Source organism: Bos indicus x Bos taurus, chromosome 1 (assembly GCF_003369695.1).
Source record: "Bos indicus x Bos taurus breed Angus x Brahman F1 hybrid chromosome 1, Bos_hybrid_MaternalHap_v2.0, whole genome shotgun sequence".
Classification (NCBI taxonomy): Eukaryota; Metazoa; Chordata; class Mammalia; order Artiodactyla; family Bovidae; genus Bos; species Bos indicus x Bos taurus.
The window spans coordinates 108,638,260-108,656,605 of NC_040076.1; the positions used below are offsets into that span (position 1 = coordinate 108,638,260).

The following is an 18,346-nucleotide window of genomic DNA, read 5'->3' on the forward strand; positions in this document are numbered from 1 at the left end:
CCTTTAAATTTTAATTTTCTGAGCTAACAGTATTACATTCTTCTTAACATAAATATTATTAAAATATTTAAAACAAATAATATGGCTTCCTACCCCAAAATGAACTTGAATAAATTTATATACACAAAATTGTTTGATTCTTTAGTGTAATAATACACAGCTTGGTACATTTTGATAATCTCTATTAAGTTAGTAATTTAAAGTAGTAACTTAAGGATACAAGAGGTTATATGCTAAGCATACAAAGATTTTTCTTTCTAGAATAATGTATTTTAGGCTAGAAAGTGCCTTAGAAAACATCTAGTTCATCCTCCTTACTTTACATATAGCTAAACTGAATCCTCTAAAGGTTAAGAGCAAGGGCCAGGAGTCAATTCACTCAATCCTAACCCAGTGCTTTTCCAGCACTCTGCTGCCTTTCCAAACAAAAACAAAAAACAATAAGGAAAAGTTAATTTTTTCCCGGGTATTCATATGTGCTCAGTTAAAAAGCTGATCTATCTAGATTATGGAGACAAGTCACTAATGATTTTACTGTAAACTCAAGCTTTCAGCATCTGGTTTTACCATTCACTCTGGGGAGGAAAGGACTTTAAAACAAATAATTGTGATAACTTTCCCAAACAACATATCAATGTGTTTTTCTTTAAATTTCAAAACAATTCAATAAAAACTTTCTCAGTATCTGCAAGGAGGACAAAGCTAAATATTCAGTCAAAAGACAGATTCAACATAGAAATAAACTGTAGTATATAAAATGGCAAAAATCAAAACTGAAGATTGCAATAAATGTAAACACAGTTATGCCAGAATTTCAGTTAAAAAAATACTAGTCTAAAATAAAGCTGAAACACATTTAAAGATGTTACATGGCTCTCTTCTAATCTGATTATCTTTACTATTTGTTATTTTATAAATATTAAATACTACAAGTAACCCATTCCTTCCTCTATTGATAACTATAAATTTTACCATAAGCCTGTTCTTTCATATACTATAATCAAGGTAATCAAAAGTGGAAAAAGAAGTAAATCTGTACTGACTCATTAAGATGCAAATTTTATAGTCTTTGAACTTCCCCTATGAATGCATTAAATAAAATGGTAACAGTATTAACTTCTAATATTTTGACATTTCTAACAAAAACCAGATTTATGTGTGTGTGTATATGCACACTGTATCCAGCACTGAATAAATAAAAAGTGTAAGTTGTAAAATATCATATGCATTATGATTCTGTTTTAAAATAAGCAAAAATTTAAGTAATATATGCATATGTACATCTGGAAATAGAGCAAGGTACAGAAGGAAGGGTACTAAACCATTAATACTAGATTGGTGGCAGATAGAAGATATAGGCATTTTTTATTTATATACCTATCTGTTTTAGACCCATTACAATAAATATGTATTATTTTATAATTTTTTTTTATTTTATTTTTTAACTTTACAATATTGTATTGGTTTGAATCCACCACAGGTATAATTTTAAAATATATATAATAATTTTTTAAAGGTAAAGGATGTGAACAGATAAAGGACAAAATTTCCTCACAGCTCACTGTGAATTTATTTGAACTGAAATATTGATTTTAGCAATCTGAATTTATCTACATAACCAGAACTGTTATGATTTTCTTCTTTCTCTATAAAATAAATAATCACTTGGATAAAGTCTTACACATCTATAAATGTTCACACTCTCTCAACATCCTATGAATCTGAAAAAAAATGAAATAAATGAAACAGAGAGCTTGTGTGCACTGCTGGAGGTCACACAGTAAAATCACATTCTAACTCCTCATGCTGTGCTCCTCCTAAAATAAACAGGCTATGTATGTCAAAATTAAATAAAGATGCTACGAATACTTGACAAATGGTAATGAGTGTGGCCAAAGATACCACTGTGGCAAAGGCATTCTCCATCTTAATTCCTAATGCTTTGACTGGAGAAATAAAAAGCAGCCCTGTTACCTCTGCTATTAGTTCTCTTTCTGCAGTTACAGACCTTAGATCCTGAAAAAGCATAAAATAACTAACAGGTACCTTGTGGGGTTCTCTACAATGAGACAGAAACTATGGTGTCTATAACTAAAATATTAAAAATATCCAAATACAATATTCAGTTACTCTTGTGGTTTCAAAAAAGCCTGACTTTCAGACTCTTGAATAATGGGAAGCAGGAGTTATTTAATGCACTTAAAATATTTGGTTCTACTTTAGAAAGCTTTAATAAGCACACATGCATAAAGGTAAGAAAACAAATTTTATCTAGGTTAAATATAAATCTGAGACTACTAGTAGTATCATTAAAATTACATGACATATTGTCATCTGTTCTTTTTTTTTTTTTTTTTAAGCTAACTGGCTACCATTTCCCACAAAACCACTGTGTCTTAAAAATGCAACAACAACCGACAGATTTTTCTTGGAAGAGACGAGACAGAGTAAGGGGTAGGCTCAAGGCAGACTCAGAAAAAGGGCTCAGGTTCATGCTGTTTGGATAATCAGGTAATATTTTTTAATCATTTACTTCAGAAACAATTTTTAATAAACTTGTAACTGATCAAAATGTTTCAGAGAAATGGATCACTGGCAAGGTACTGCTTCTGACTGAAATGTGAGCTGATTCCCAGATTTAGGACTTGTAAGAAATCATGATAGTAACATGATATTAACATTTAATCCATATTTAAAGGTATTTTAATTTGCATATATTCATAGGACACACTTATTTGTTAAAAGGAAAGAGAGAAAAATTTATGGAACTGATCTTCCAGAAAGAAGAAAAACTTCATGCTGTTTTACCTCACAATCACAGTTTAAGGAAAGCATCTGTTTTAATGCACACAAGTACCCTACACTTCAAATATATATTGGCTTAGGTGAAAAAAAATATTAAAATGCTGGGAGGAAAGGGATTTACTACATTGAAGTCCTTAAATAGTATATGAGGTAATAGATATTTTACATCAGTGTTTAATAAATATATATGGTGTATGAGTAACATAGGTGCATTGTGAGATAATTATGTTCTCAAACTCATTTAGACAAATGTCAAAAACGTTTTCAAAACACAGTGGTGAAACATTAAAATAAGACAGGTATTTTAAAATGTAACAAAGGATGAGCAGGGTTCATAACCTCTGCTTTAGAAGAGGTTTCAAAACCTCTGCCTGCATCCTCAAAAGTATGATAATGTGTTAACTGTGTTTATGCTTCTGTTAAATAAAATTATTAAACTGTGAACTGAAATACATCCATTTTATTTACAAGTTCTATGCAAAATAGCCTAAAACAGAGAGAAAAGGGCTTTTACTAGAATGTAGTACTATCGATGAGCATGTAATAGCAATGGGCCTGCCTACATTTCTGGCAAGCAGCAACTACAGTCTACAAACCACTGATGGGCTAAACAAGCTATTAATGACAGTTGCTTTTCAACACTTAAAATGGCCAGACTGTGTTGCCTGACCACAAGGACAAGTAGGTCATCACTCTCAAATGTTATACAATATAAGAAGCATAAATGAGACCTCTGTGGGGAGAAAAAACCCACAGGTATGGCTCCAGAGTTCTTTTGCTATTCAACTATTAATAGAAAGCAAATCCCACTTAAAGTTGTAAATACTTATAACCCATTTTACTAAAAGATTTATCATCACTTATTTAACCTTCCACCTAGAGTTGAACAAGGTATTATTAGTTCTGGTGCCCAGCTCTAGCTCTGAAATATACAACCTAATATCCAGAACCCAAATAAAGAAAAAAAAAAATTGGCCCTCTGCGACTCTCACAGAGTAGAAAGATGATGAAATTTTGGCCCTGTGTAAACCCATGGAGTGTCTGTCTCTCCCAATCATTCATAGGTTGCAGAATCATACTCATGACTATATGGGGGATATATCTAGATTTTTCATCTGATTCAAGGGCCTTGTTCCCTGCTCACTTGTCTTTCAAGTCAATGTCTTTGAATGTACTTTTCTTTCTGCTGTTTTCTGGACCAGCAGCATTAGCCTCACTTGGGAGCTTGCTAAATGCGGACTCTTAAGCCCCACCCCAGATCCAGAGTTTAAATAGTATCTACAGGAGATTCATATGCACATTAAAGATGGAGGGGCACTGACCTAGGTCATGTTCTCCGACTCCTACGTATCTCCAGTTATTTGACTTTTCAGAAAAGAGAACAAGGGAAGCTTTAGAAGTATCATACTGATCAGGATAATTCACTTCATTCTCTGCCCAAGGAGACATGGCACAGCAGTCCTTCTTTCAAGTCAGAAACAACCCCCAAAACTATTCTGACCTTAAAAAGAAGTGACAATTTTTCATTTAGCTCAACCCAATATATTCAGATCTTAAGCCCTCTCCCAAGAGGAAAGGATAGCATTATTTGTATAGATTGCTAATAAAAAACAATAATAGCTATACTATAATCACATGACAAGATTCTATCTCTTGCACACTTTTATAATTGTAACAATAAAAATGTATGTTACTGTCAGCTACTTGACTGTATTAAAAACACTCTAAAAAGAAAATATTTTAGCCCCATTGAGTATTTCAATAAGAGCTACAACTCACTATATTATCCAGAAGTTAAAAACACAAGAGGTAGAAAAATAGGGAGTCAGCTACCTTTGATATAACAGAGAACTCAGAGTCAGAAGCAACATCACCATATAATAACCCCCACCTCCATTCCTTCAACCCTACTGTGTTAACAGATACAAACTGGGGTCACATCAGAAAGTCTTTAATTTGTATATGATTTTTCATCAAATAAAAAGTACTATTTCCTTAAGTTCATTATAAAATCTAACTAAGCATGACATTATAAGCAATGATTTTCTCTAAGTCTCTGAGTAGATATTCACACTGAACTCTGAGATGTTTTGTATTCAATTCTGCTGACCATTCTGATCACTCTAGGAGGACTGCAGGGGACTGCATACGATTCAAGGCCTATTGAACATTGATTTCTGACATTTTGCATTATAAATTTCTCTTTTGAGGCAAAAGTTTTCTAAGACACCTCCCCTTGCCATCGTCCTGATAATAGCTTTAAGTTTAATACATAAATGGAAATAAAAACAAAAATCATCCCCAGGGAAAAAAAAAGTGCAACACTAAAATGCCAAAATAGTGAACACAGGCCTAGGAGCTGGTGTTACCAGACCTCTAGCTAGAGCAAAGAGGGTTGAAAATGAGTGAAACCAGAAGAGGCAGCCTGAGGAAGCATGCTTCTGGGAGAAAATCAGGTGAATAGAAAACATGGAAGAAAGTAGTAAGAAACAAAATGCTAAAGAGAAACAAGACATGCCAACCCCTTCCTCCCTGCCATCATCATCTGTTAGGGAATGATGCTTCAATATATTGTGGAAGGTCTTCCCTGGTAGCTCAGACAGTAAAGAGTATACCTACAATGCAGGAGACCTGGGTTCAATCCCTGGGTTGGCAAGATCACCTGGAGGAGGGCATGGCAACCCACTCTACTATTCCTGGCTGGAGAATTCCATGGACAGAGGAGCCTGGTGGGCTTACAGTCCATGGGGTCGCAAAGAGTCAGCCATGACTGAGTGACTAAGCACAGTACATACTGCAGAAGAGGGCACCCTTAAACCAGGAGCCCTGTCTACAAAACATATAGGATTTTTAAAGGGAAGGAAGGGAGGGAGAGAGGGAGGGAGGGAAAGGAAGGGAAAGAAATCAAAATCACCCTGACACAGTCACCAGATTAAAACATTACAAAAGATGAAAATTCTCCCCTTAAAACCAATTACAAAGCACAAGACTCATATGGACAAATAATAGAAAGAAAACCTAGAATCAGATATTCAAAGAATAAAAACATAAATGTAAGGGGGAAATATTTCAGATATGAAGGATACATTATAAGGTATACAAAAAAGAATAAATTCTAATGAAAACTTAATAAGAAATATTGAATAAAACCAGGAAAACAATTGAGAGAATTAAAAACAAAAATAAAATAAAAATCCATAAAAGTAAAAATATAAGGCTGGTACCAGAGATATCTGGGATATCTGAATCTGGGAAAGACTGAAGGTGGGAGGAGAAGGGGACGACAGAGGATGAGATGGTTGGATGGCATCACCGACTCAATGGACATGAGTTTGAGTAAACTCCGGGAACTGCTGATGGACAGTGAGGCCTGGCTTGCTGCAGTCCATGGGGTCGCAAAGAGTCAGACGCGACTGATCAACTGAACTGAACTTAACTAAACCAGAGATATCAAAAGCAGAATAATATTTCAAGAAAATCAAAGAAAACTGTGAGCCAAGGATTTTATGTTCAGTCCAAGTTGTCATTCAAGTGGCAAGACTCCAGAAAAACAGCTTGGAATGTGCAAGATCTTGGGGAATATTGTACATATGAGCCACAGCTAAACAGAGAAAGAAACATAGTAAATATAATGATATGCAAGTAATTATGGAGTAATTTCCAGGATATACTAATGAGTGAAAAGAGCAAATTACAGTAAAAAATATATATACAATATGCTTTTTATAAGAAAGAGGAAATGGGAATACATACATACAAGCATATAGTTGCTGTTGCTGTTTAGTGGCTAAGTAGTGGCTGACTCTTTGGCAATCCATAGACTGTAGCCCACCAAGCTCCTCTGTCCATGGGATTTTCTAGGCAAGAATACTTGAGTGGGTAGCCATTCCCTTCTCCAAGGGATCTTCCTGACCTGGGAATCAAACCGAGGTCTCCCACATTGCAGGCTTATCCTTTACCGTCTGAGTCACCAGGATATATTCTTAATCTTACGAAAAGCATAGGAATTACAAACAAGAAATTAATAAAATTTGCTATATACAAGAAATAGAGAATAGCTAGATAGGAAGGGGTAACACCTCTCTGAGAATACCACAGCATATAACATTTTGACTTCTGAAAACATGCTAACCTTACAGATATTCAAGCATAATTAAATCAACAAGAATGGGAACAAAGGCACCTAAAATTAAATATGAAGTGAAGTGAAATGAAAGTCGTTCAGTCGTGTCTGACTCTGCAACCGCATGAACGATAAAGTCCATGGAATTCTCCAGGCCAGAATACTGGAGTAGGTAGCCTTTTCCTTCTCCAGGGGATCTTCCCAACCCAAGGATCGAACCCAGGTCTCCCACATTGTAGGCGGATTCTTATATCAGCTGTGCCACAAGGGAAGCCCATAAATGGGAACAGATGAATGTAACTATATTTCAAATGATTAAACTACACTCAAGGGGAAAAAACTGCAAATAAATCTTGAGGTCTTTTAATTAAGTCTGTTTTCAAAAGATACAGTTGTAGTGATTTTGGAACTATTTTATGTATATTATATGATTGAGCGAATGGGTAAACATATTAGTGCTACAGGAGTCTGGACTCTCACTTTACATAAATACAAATATGAAATGGGGGAGAACAAGGAAGAACTCTTCGGTTTGGATTGAAATTGGAGGCATCACTATGACTCACATGTTCTTAAAAATATCTATGTACTAACCTCCCTCCCTCTATTTATCTGTCTAATCTAGGACTAAAAGTTCCTAAAAGTAAGAAAATTCCAAAGAAAATGAGCACATCACATGTCCAGACCTTGACTCCTAAATACCATTCTCCTTTAAAATGAGATACTGAAGAAATGGCTGATTCTGGGAGTGGGACAGGAAGGTATAAGATGACCCTCAAACATGTTTATCAGAAAATGAGGACATGCTTAGAAAAAAAAAAAAATAAGAGTATGTCAAAAGGACCCAGAAATCATCTTGAAAGAGGACTCTCTGGACAAATATGACACAATCTGAGTGACAAAGTAAATAAGAAAAGTAACTGATAATAATCTGTTCATGAGTCTTTGCTCACAGTAAAAAGAAAAGTAAAATAAGAAGGATGGGCTTTTCTTTATTTATTTGGGGGGGGTTTGTTTTACTTTTATTTATTTTTTTAATTTTTTAATATAAAATTATTTATTTTAATTGGAGGTTAATTACTTTACAATATTGTATTGGTTTTGCCATACATCAACATGAATCCACCACAGGTATACACGTGTTCCCCATCTCGAACCCCCCTCCCACCTCCCTCCCCATCCCATCCCTCTGGGTCATCCCAGTGCACCAGCCCCAAGCATCCAGTATCATGCATCAAACCTGGACTGGTGATTTGTTTCATATGTGATATTATACATGTTTCAATGCCATTCTCCCAAATCATCCCACCCTCTCCCTCTCCCACAGAGTCCAAAAGACTGTTGTATACATCTGTGTCTCTTTTGCTGTCTCATTTACAGGGTTATCGTTACCATCTTTCTAAATTCCATATATATGCGTTAGTATACTGTATTGGTGTTTTCTTTCTGGCTTACTTCACTCTGTATAATAGGCTCCAGTTTCATCCACCTCATTAGTAGAATGCACATCCGTGGTCAGTCATGTCTGACTCTTAGAGACCCTCCAGACTATAACCCATCAGGCTTCTCTGTACATGGAATTTCCCAGGCAAGAAGACTGTGGGAATGGGTTGCCAATTCCTATTCCAGGTGATCTTCCTGACCCAGGGATTGAACCCACATTTCCTACACTGGCTGGTGGATTCTTTACTTACCACCAAGCAAACGGATCATACAACTTCTAGAAACATAAAACCTGGGACCTTATAGTTGAACGCTGGCTCCTAAATATAGGGGAATAGTAAAGCTGGAAAAATCTCATTTTCTCAATCATCAGGCAAGAATTATCAATGGATCATGAGGCACCAACCTTCAAAGGCCGTGCTTAGAACTTTAAACAGATATAGTCTTTATGGGTGGTAGACAAGTTTGTAAGAAGATAAATAAAATGGTATTGGGGAGTATATGAAAAGAAATTTAAGCTAAGAATGACACGCTGGACAGTTCACAGGAAAAGGTGGCAACACAGATAGAAAGGAATAATGAAATAAAGACTGAATCAGGGCTTGAGAGATTGTGACAAATAAATGAATCAACCCCTGAAGAGGTCCGAGGGAAACAAAGTCCATCCATCTTACTCTTCTCTCCATACATCCACAACTGATTTCTCCCTTCCAGGTTACAGATACTATATATATCAAGAAGAGCCCATAAACAGAGTACAGACAGTGCAACCATGTATGTGTCCTTCTGGTAAATATAACATACTTTATATGTCATTTTTCTTAACTAAATTTAAATTTATACTGGATTTTACCCTCTCTCAGGACAATGCTAATTTTCTATGACAATTCAAGTAAATTTGGAAAGAAAAAGGCTGAAGAAGGCTACATAAATAGAAGAAACTAATTCTAAATGTGTGGGATGCTCTTCTCATTTTATTTTTACACTATATATTTTTTTTTAAACCAATCTATTAGAATCTGTACTTCTAACTGTATTTGGCATACAGTCAATTCAAAGAAAGAGTACAAGGGCTAGAAGGGCTTGTAAGGGCTATAAGTGCTGTTCATTTGGTAAGTGGAGAGATAACAAATCTGAGGAGCCCAGAGTTGCTAGATTGACAGGTTTCAATGAATTCTTACATTTACTTCCTTTTAGACAGTTATAAAGAATATCATTAACTTTACTTAATATTATTAGTGTACAAAGCAATACATAGATGTATATATGTGATATTATGCTATGTATTCATAATGCTGTTAATAGTTCAGTCAGTGGGTCAATTTTACAATGTTAAGCTATAGAGTTTGAATAACTGAGGTAAAATGCATTAAAATCATCTACTTCCACTACCTGTTATATTAATCCTGGCTCTCTAATCCCTAAAATGCATTATCTTTGAAATACATTTGATGTATATGACTCAGATAAAAACTAAATATAACTTAGAGTCAAGAATGGGAAATAATAATTTAACAAACCATTACTCCTGACTATAATTAATACACGTGGCTATACTTCATCAAAGGTTTTAAAATACCTATAGTCGCAGAACTCTGTTTAGATGAAATCTTATTTTAAAAGTTTAAAAGTATATAAAATCACTAAAAATGGGCACTGTTCTGGCTAAAGTGGGCAGTGGAAGCCTGGAGTGTTATTTGCTATGGGGAGAAAACCTGGCAGCCCAGGGCAGTCAGAAAACCACTGTTGCACAAGATTACAAGTCAAGTATAAATGCAAGAAATTGTCACTGAAAATAAATTCATACTAGTATGAAAAAATATAAAATTTAAACAAAGGTTAGAATCTAATTTGTTTACTGATGAATATGAATCACATAAATATAAAGTCTTTTTATTACATAATAATTTACAAGAGATTGGCACTACGTTAGCTATTCTTCCTTGTTATAAGCTGCCAACTGATACTGGCATTAGATGTTTTAGATTAATATTTTTATTGTAATGTCCATATGTATCTCCTAAATATATCTTGTACTATTAAGTGAGAAATGAAGATTCAAGAAATAATTTTTAATAATGAGAATAACAATGTTATTTATTTACTTCTAATCTGGAAATATATACATAGTTCAATTTTTCTAACTTGGTTATTGTGTTCTGCTTTTAATAATTAACCTGTAATTTTTAGCATGATTTAATCACTTTGAAAAGTCTAGATTTCCTCAGTTTCCTTTAGTTATTGAAAGAAAAACCAAAAATCCTTTCAACTCTAAAACTGCTATAAATAAAAATGGAGCTGCTCCTATTTGCTCTTGTGTGAGCACAACAAAAGCACATTAATAGATAACAAAGCTACAATATGATACATGAATGAAGTCTTGCATGAAAAAACTACTTAGATAGTATTTACAAAAGAATCTCTATCATTAATTATTCAACATTTGGATCTGACCAGAAACCAGAGCATGACTTTATAATGCTCTGTTTAAATGAACTACTTAATGTTGTAATGAACACTCAATGTGGTGAGCTCAATGAATTTTGGACCTGGTATAACACAGCAGTTTTCCAACTTTTTGATCAATGGACAGATTTTAATGTTAAGTCAGTTGGAATTTCACTTGTGCTTTAAAAATGTTTACTGAAACCGAAAATTTTGCATCTCAATTATTTTATATTCTAAAACTGAATGTAGTTTAAACCAATGCATTATTCATAAAGCAAAGACATTAGGAAAAACAAAGCTGTGCACTTCTTTCAAAGCTGTTAAATTGCTAAAACATACCACATTTATGCATGCAATATTTGATTGTTTTTTTCTTAACACACAAGCTTGTTTTTGTCAGATCAAGATATGCCAAAAATTCTACACCAAACATTTTTGTTTATAATTAAAGCAATCATCAATCCAAGGATTGTCATCTATTTTATTTCATCTCTACATCAAAAAAAAAAAAAAAGTAATTTAAAAAAATTTTAATTCCCTTGAAATGATAAGATAAATGAAAATGTAAGTGCCTTCACATAATAACAGTAAGCTGACCCTTTGGGAAATGGTTGACTTTCTCAATACAAGGTATTCAAAGCTCATTCAAAAGTGTTCATTTAGAATGCAGATATCAAAGATGATGCAAATGTTCAAGAGAAAATTAGAACTTACCAGATGTTCTAATCCAGCTTTGATGTTTCCAGATTCCCTAAAACAGAAGAATAAAAGTTTAAAATAGTTGTTAAACCCTCGTCTGCTATAATTTATGTTTACCTCAAAAATATTTTACAAACCCCTATAACTTTTTCATATATCTTTCCTAATGTTAATAATAACCCCATTTTTAAGGACAGAACAATTTCCTTAGGAACAGATAATTTATTTATATTTAATAGTAGTATTAACACTCAAATTTATATTCATCTAGTAAAATGTTTCAGATTTTTCCAAGTCAGTGGAGAACAAAAAAAAAAATCAAAGATTATCATTTTACTATTTGTACACTATCTTTATTTTACATTAGCTTTTTCATTCGAGTTTATTTTTTTAACATTTATTACAAAAATGTTCAAACATACAGATTCTATCTACCATCTACATTTGACATTTTATCTACGATCTACAATTGACATTTTACTATATTTGCTTTATCAAATGCCCATCTATCAATAGGTGCATTTTTATACAAGGAATATGCACAAAAATAATATTTATCAGTGCATAGCTAAAGACACTAAATCTTAAATTTTTTCCTGCCATTAATTTTATTAAGTTAGTACCCACTATAAATCAGAACCTAAAATTATAATATTGAAAAATTAATCACCAGTGAAAACACAAACATCAAATATTACAATATTTATTTTAAGTATTTAATTTCTTGCTTTTCACTAAAAAAAAAAAAAAATGAGCTGATGAGACAAAACACAAATAACTATACAAGTAGCAAAGATAATTTAAATACACATTTGGTGGAATATGGCAATAGTTGGATGCTTTTTCCTCATTTCAGTTAATGCTAATTTACTAGTGAGTAATGGACTTTCCCTATTCTCACTCTGATCAAGCAGTATTTTAATTCCATTATTAAGACCATACCTTACTTGCTTTAACACAAAATTGTACTTCTACCACAATGCAGAAAATAATTATGGAACATCTGACGACAGTACTGCATTCATGATGTTTAATCTTTTCCCCACACCTATTTTTCTCTGAAGGGGTCCCAATGTTATTTCTTTTCTCTTTATTTTGTCTCCAATTTTTTTTTGCCAAAAATATATTTACTTCTGTTTCCTTTGTCTTGTTATATAATCTTTTTTCAAATTTCCCTATCTTTTCCCTTTGGATCAACTGCTTGAAAACTATACAAGTGGCTTCCAATGTTTCCTCTCACTGCCCAGTCTGGCATCTTGGGAATAAACGCCACTGTCCACTGATTACTACTCCTCTTTAGCCATTCTCTTTTCTGCTTCTGACAATGCTACATAATCAACATTTTAAAACTTAAGGGTTTCTGAAACTCATTCTCTGGATACAGTTCTAATGACAAATGATAGACACAGACTGCAACAAGGCGTGTCACAGCAGGCCAGTAACTACATCATTATTTTTACTTTTATTATTATACGATTAATATATTTATTAGAGCTGGAAGTCTGATGAATTTTTAAGTGTTCACAAGGAAGTTTTCATATAACTTATAACTTGTGTAATTTAAAATTTAAACAAAAATAAAAATACACACAGTAAAACATCTGACAGTGTAATGTGTTTGTGTGTGTGTGTGTGTGTGTATACATACTACAACAAAATTAAATCTTCCTGTCACTCACCCCTAGTTCTCAATCACTGATATTAGCTATTTATTTGTCCTTCCAAAGACAGTCTATGCATGTGTGTGCATACTTCTGTGTGTGTCTGTGTGCTTCTCCTCTTTTTTTCTTTTCAACCCAAAGAGAAGCATACTATACACATTGCTTTGTTCCTGAACTCAGCAATCTATGTTAGAGTGAAGTATATTTATACTATATAATTCACATCTATTTCATTTTTCCCCATAGGTACATTGTCACACTATGGTTCTTATTGGAAAATAATGCAGTATAAGAGAACAAAAATGCTCAGATTCAAAGTAGAAGTCCATAATTTATTATCTGAAACCACCAAGGCTAGACATGTTTCATCAGAATATTTTGGACTTTTCTGGTACTCTGTTTTGGTATAAGGATATGCTTTACACTCATTAGATTTATGTATGTTTTATCTACTATTTGAAATGTTCAAAAGGATCCACTATACTAAATTTTTAACTGGTATTTATGTTTAAGCCAGTTTAATCAAATTTGGCATTGTTTATATGTTCAAGTTTTCTTCAATGTTTTGTTGAATATGAATTTAATAAATTGAGCACTAAAGTTTAAAAATAAGAAAAATAACAAAATAAGAAAAACAAACAAACAAAGAATATTTTGGGTTTTAAGAAAAGTAATAAGGTACATACGGTGTATGTCATAAAACACTGACAGCAATACTTGAAGCAGCATCTCATCATCATACATATTAATAATTCTGAAAAAAATATGAATATCCACACAAACTGGGATAAACAAAGACGATACACAGCTTCATTTAAGGGTAGGTTTTGCTGTCAACTGACTTTATCACAAACTTAAGGAAAATCTCTCAGTTTTCGGAGTTATTTGTATTTTGGAATCAAGGATAAGAAACTATTCTTTAAAAAGAAAGAAAGATTGGCTAGCTATTGTTTCATTATGTTTTCAAAGAATTCCTTAAATTAAATGATTTTAGGAAAAACACATTTTGAATGACATGTCTGAAAGAAAACTAAGCATCTTCCTTGACACATGTCCCTTTCCTTCGCTACCAAATATAAACAAATATAATCAACCACAAGGTCCTGGCTATCCAACATCCTTAATTATCATTTAGTGTTAACCACTTCTTTCTATCTTCACAACTATGTCTTATTTTAGGCCATCATCTTTTCTCTCTCAGATTATTGCAAAGCTTCTTAATGGGTCTCAATGACCCCTGCCTTGCCCTATGTCAATTCCTTCTCCATAAGACAGCAAGATCTTTGTAAAATTAAGCTTGATCATGTCAATTCTCTTCTTAAAATCCATGGCATACTACTATACTCCAGTTTAATTCCCTCTGTTATTTGTCAAAGCTATACCACACGGAAAGTGGTAGCAAATACTATAACAAACTACAACCTAAACAAAACCTCCTATGGAGAAACCCCTTTTTCTCACAAATGAAGTAATGAACTCTTCCCATGCATTCACATCACAAAATTCCCATACTTTGGACTATAGCCCACCAGGCTCCTCTGTCCACGGAATTTTTCAGGCAAGAATACTAGAGTGGGTTGCCAGTTCCTACTTGAGGGAATCTTCCCAACCCAGTGATCGAACCCACATCTCTTGCATCTCCTGCACTGGCGGGCAGATTCTTTACCACTGCACCACCTGGGAAGGCCCCTGGGTAGATCCACCCAGCTCCACAACACTCAAAGAACCAAGGCAACTACAACAGTGAGGGGTTGTTTGGGAGAACAGTATTGGGAGTTTTGTGTATGTGGGTGATGGGTAGTGGGTGGTTGTTTCGCTTTGCTTTGTTTTGGGTTGTTTTTTAAAAAGGAGGAGGACCCTATGGGGAAAAAGTGGTTGACTGAGGCCACAGCTGAACAATTAATCTGGATAAGCACAAGCTAGAGCCTAGACTTTTACCCCTACCCTTAGATTAAAATTACTAGCCAAAGTAGCTGAATGTTGCAAGGAAATAAAACAGAAATCCACAAGGCAAATTTTTAAGAACTCTGAGGTGTTCTTAAAAATAACAGAATAACAACAAAGAAAGTAACTTCATCCAGAGAAAACAGACTGAGCAAGAATATAAGTATAAAAACATATTCAAAGATAGGGGAAGATTTTTAGAAGTTAAATATGAAAAATGGTTATTAAAAATAATCAATATGAGATAATGAGTATTAGAAATACAATAGTTTGAAATAAGCAACCCAGAGGATGAACTGAAAGCACAGTAACTACAGACCAAGAATGAACTAGTGAGCTAGAACATGGACAGAACTCTCCTAGAAGGCCATAGGAAAGGCACGAAAGAACAAACAGGAGAGAAAATTAAGAACAGGAGTAGAAGTATGAACATCTATATAATAAGAATCCTAGAAGGAAAGCAAAGACAAAATAAAATGGAATAAGTATTTGAAGAAACAGTGACACAAATTTCCTAGATATAGAATTACTCAAATCTTAGACTGAAAGTGTACATACAGCAGTGAACAGGAGAATTAAAGAAAAATCACAGCAAAGTATTATATAAAGATAATTAAGGCTATACTATTATACATCAAGAGAAAAGTTTAAACGTTTCCAGAAAGAAAAAGCACACTCCTCTAAAAAATTAGCACTGACATCAGATTACTTAACACTAATGCTAGACAATGGAGTATAAGCTTCCAAGAGAAAGTGAATAAAAAAGCTGTGAACCTAGAATTAATATTCAACAAATAAACTATTATTTAAATTAAAGGAAAAATAAAGAAATATTCAGCATACAAAGTCTTAGGAAATTCAACACACAAAGACATTATATGAAAAAAGTTCTGAGGAATATAATAAGAGAAAAAAATTCAGGAAGAAGCAAGCAAGCAAAATAAGGCAAGTAAAGTCTGGCATGGAACATAGTAATTACTGTAATATTAGTAATCAGTGACTAAAAAGAAAACTAAAGAAAGGTCATCATAACAAAAATACCAGAGAAGATTCTTAGATTGGGTATGAAACAAATCTAGGGATGTGTGATTTACAAGAGACACATGAAACAAAAAGGAATCAGGACGGTTTCTAAAAAAGAGATATAACCAAGCAAACACAAACCAAAAGAAAGTTGGGTTAGTGACTTTAATGACAAAATACATTTAAACCACCTTGTGGCACAGTTGGTAAAGAATCTACCTGCAGTGCAGGAGACCACCTGCAATGAGGAGACCTGGGTTCGATTCCTAGGTTGGGAAGATCCCCTAGAGAAGGAAATGATAACCCACTCCAATATTCTTGCCTGGGAAATCCCATGGACAGAGGAGCCTCACAGGCTACAGTCCATGGGGTCACAAGAGTTGGACAGAATTTAGCACCTAAACCGCCACCCCTCCATATATGTATACATATATTTGATATGTATATATTTTACTACATACATATTTTGATATGTATATATTTTGCTATGTACACGTGTATATACATAAACACACACACCAAAGAAAGCCATTCTCTTCAGGTACAATAGATCAAATGACAGTGAAAGTGAATGTTGCTCAGTCGTGTCTGACTCTTTGCAACCCCATAGACTGTACAATCCATGGAATTCTCCAGGCCAGAATACTGGAGTGGGTAGCCTTTCCCTTCTCCAGGGGATCTTCCCAAACCATGGATCAAACCCAGGTCTCTGGATCAAACCCAGGTCTCCAGCATTGCAGGGAGATTCTTTACCAGCTGAGCCACCAGGGAAGCTCAAGAATAATGGAGTGGGTAGCCTATCTCTTCTCCAGTGGATCTTCCCAACCAAGGAATCGCACCGGGGTCTCCTGCATCATAGGCAGATTCTTTACCAGCTGAGCTACCAGGCAAGCCTGATAACAGAACAAGACACTTTCATTTATATCTAGAAGGTTTGCATATTTGTAAAGCTTAATATGTATCATAGCTTGGGACACCGAAGTTTCAACAAATTCTTCATGAAAATCAGTTTTGTTTAGTCTTACTCTGGGCAGAAAGACAAGGAAGGGTGGCCGTCTCAAAATAACACAGATAAACCATCAGTTCAGTTCAGTTCACTTCAGTCGCTCAGTCGTGTCCGACTCTTTGCGACCCCATGAATCGTAGCACGCCAGGCCTCCCTGTCCATCACCAACTCCCGGAGATCATTCAAACTCACGTCTATCAAGTCGGTGATGCCATCCAGCCATCTCATCCCCTGTCGTCCCCTTTTCCTCCTGCCCCTAATCCCTCCCAGCATCAGAGTCTTTTCCAATGAGTCAACTCTTTGCATGAGGTGGCCAAAGTACTGGAGTTTCAGCTTTAGCATCATTCCTTCCAAAGAAATCCCAGGGCTGATCTCCTTTACAATGGACTGGTTGGATCTCCTTGCAGTCCAAGGGACTCTCAAGAGTCTTCTCCAACATCACAGTTTAAAAGCATCAATTCTTCGGCGCTCAGCTTTCTTCACAGCCCAACTCTCACATCCATACATGACCACTGGAAAAACCGTAGCCTTGACTAGACGGACCTTTGTTGGCAAAGTAATGTCTCTGCTTTTGAATATGCTATCTAGGTTGGTCATAACTTTTCTTCCAAGGAGTAAGCATTTTTAATTTCATGGCTGCAGTCACCATCTGCAGTGATTTTGGAGCCCAAAAAAATAAAGTCTGACACTGTTTCCACTGTTTCCCCATCTACTTCCCATGAAGTGATGGGACCAGATGCCACGATCTTTGTTTTCTGAATAAACCATCATGAGTACATAAATACTACATGAGAGAGCATGATGTATAATACCGGTTCTAGAAGTAAAATATCTTAAATCTAAGTTCTACAACAAAACAGTTGAATGAGCTTGGGTAATAATCCAACTTCTCTGAAGCTCAAATGGTTCACCTATGATGTGCAGATTTTTTAACTCTTGTTTTACCTAACACATAGGGTGGCTGTGAAAAAATAAGCAAGATAAAGTATATGAACGTACACTATATATTGTAATATGCTATATAAATCTGTTATTGTGATAGATATTTTAACACAAAAGTCTTTAAGAGTGGTTCCAAAAGGCTAAAACAATTTTTTTTTAAATAGAGAGGTAAGATTCAAGACATTGACAGAAGGATCTTGTAACAAATGGTACAAAGCCTGTCCTCTTTAGTGGTCTGTCTCTTGGGTTGTC

The 18,346-nt window shown here is 34.5% G+C and overlaps 1 protein-coding gene across 1 annotated transcript in view; it reads right to left on the reverse strand.

The window, feature by feature from the left end:
- The window catches only part of RSRC1 (arginine and serine rich coiled-coil 1), a 241,637-nt gene that overhangs the window by 36,957 nt on the left and 186,334 nt on the right, over positions 1-18,346 (reverse strand). Inside the window, exon 5 of the mRNA XM_027542710.1 lies at positions 11,534-11,570. Coding sequence (XP_027398511.1) covers positions 11,534-11,570 — 37 coding nt within the window. The remainder of the gene's footprint in view (positions 1-11,533; positions 11,571-18,346) is intronic.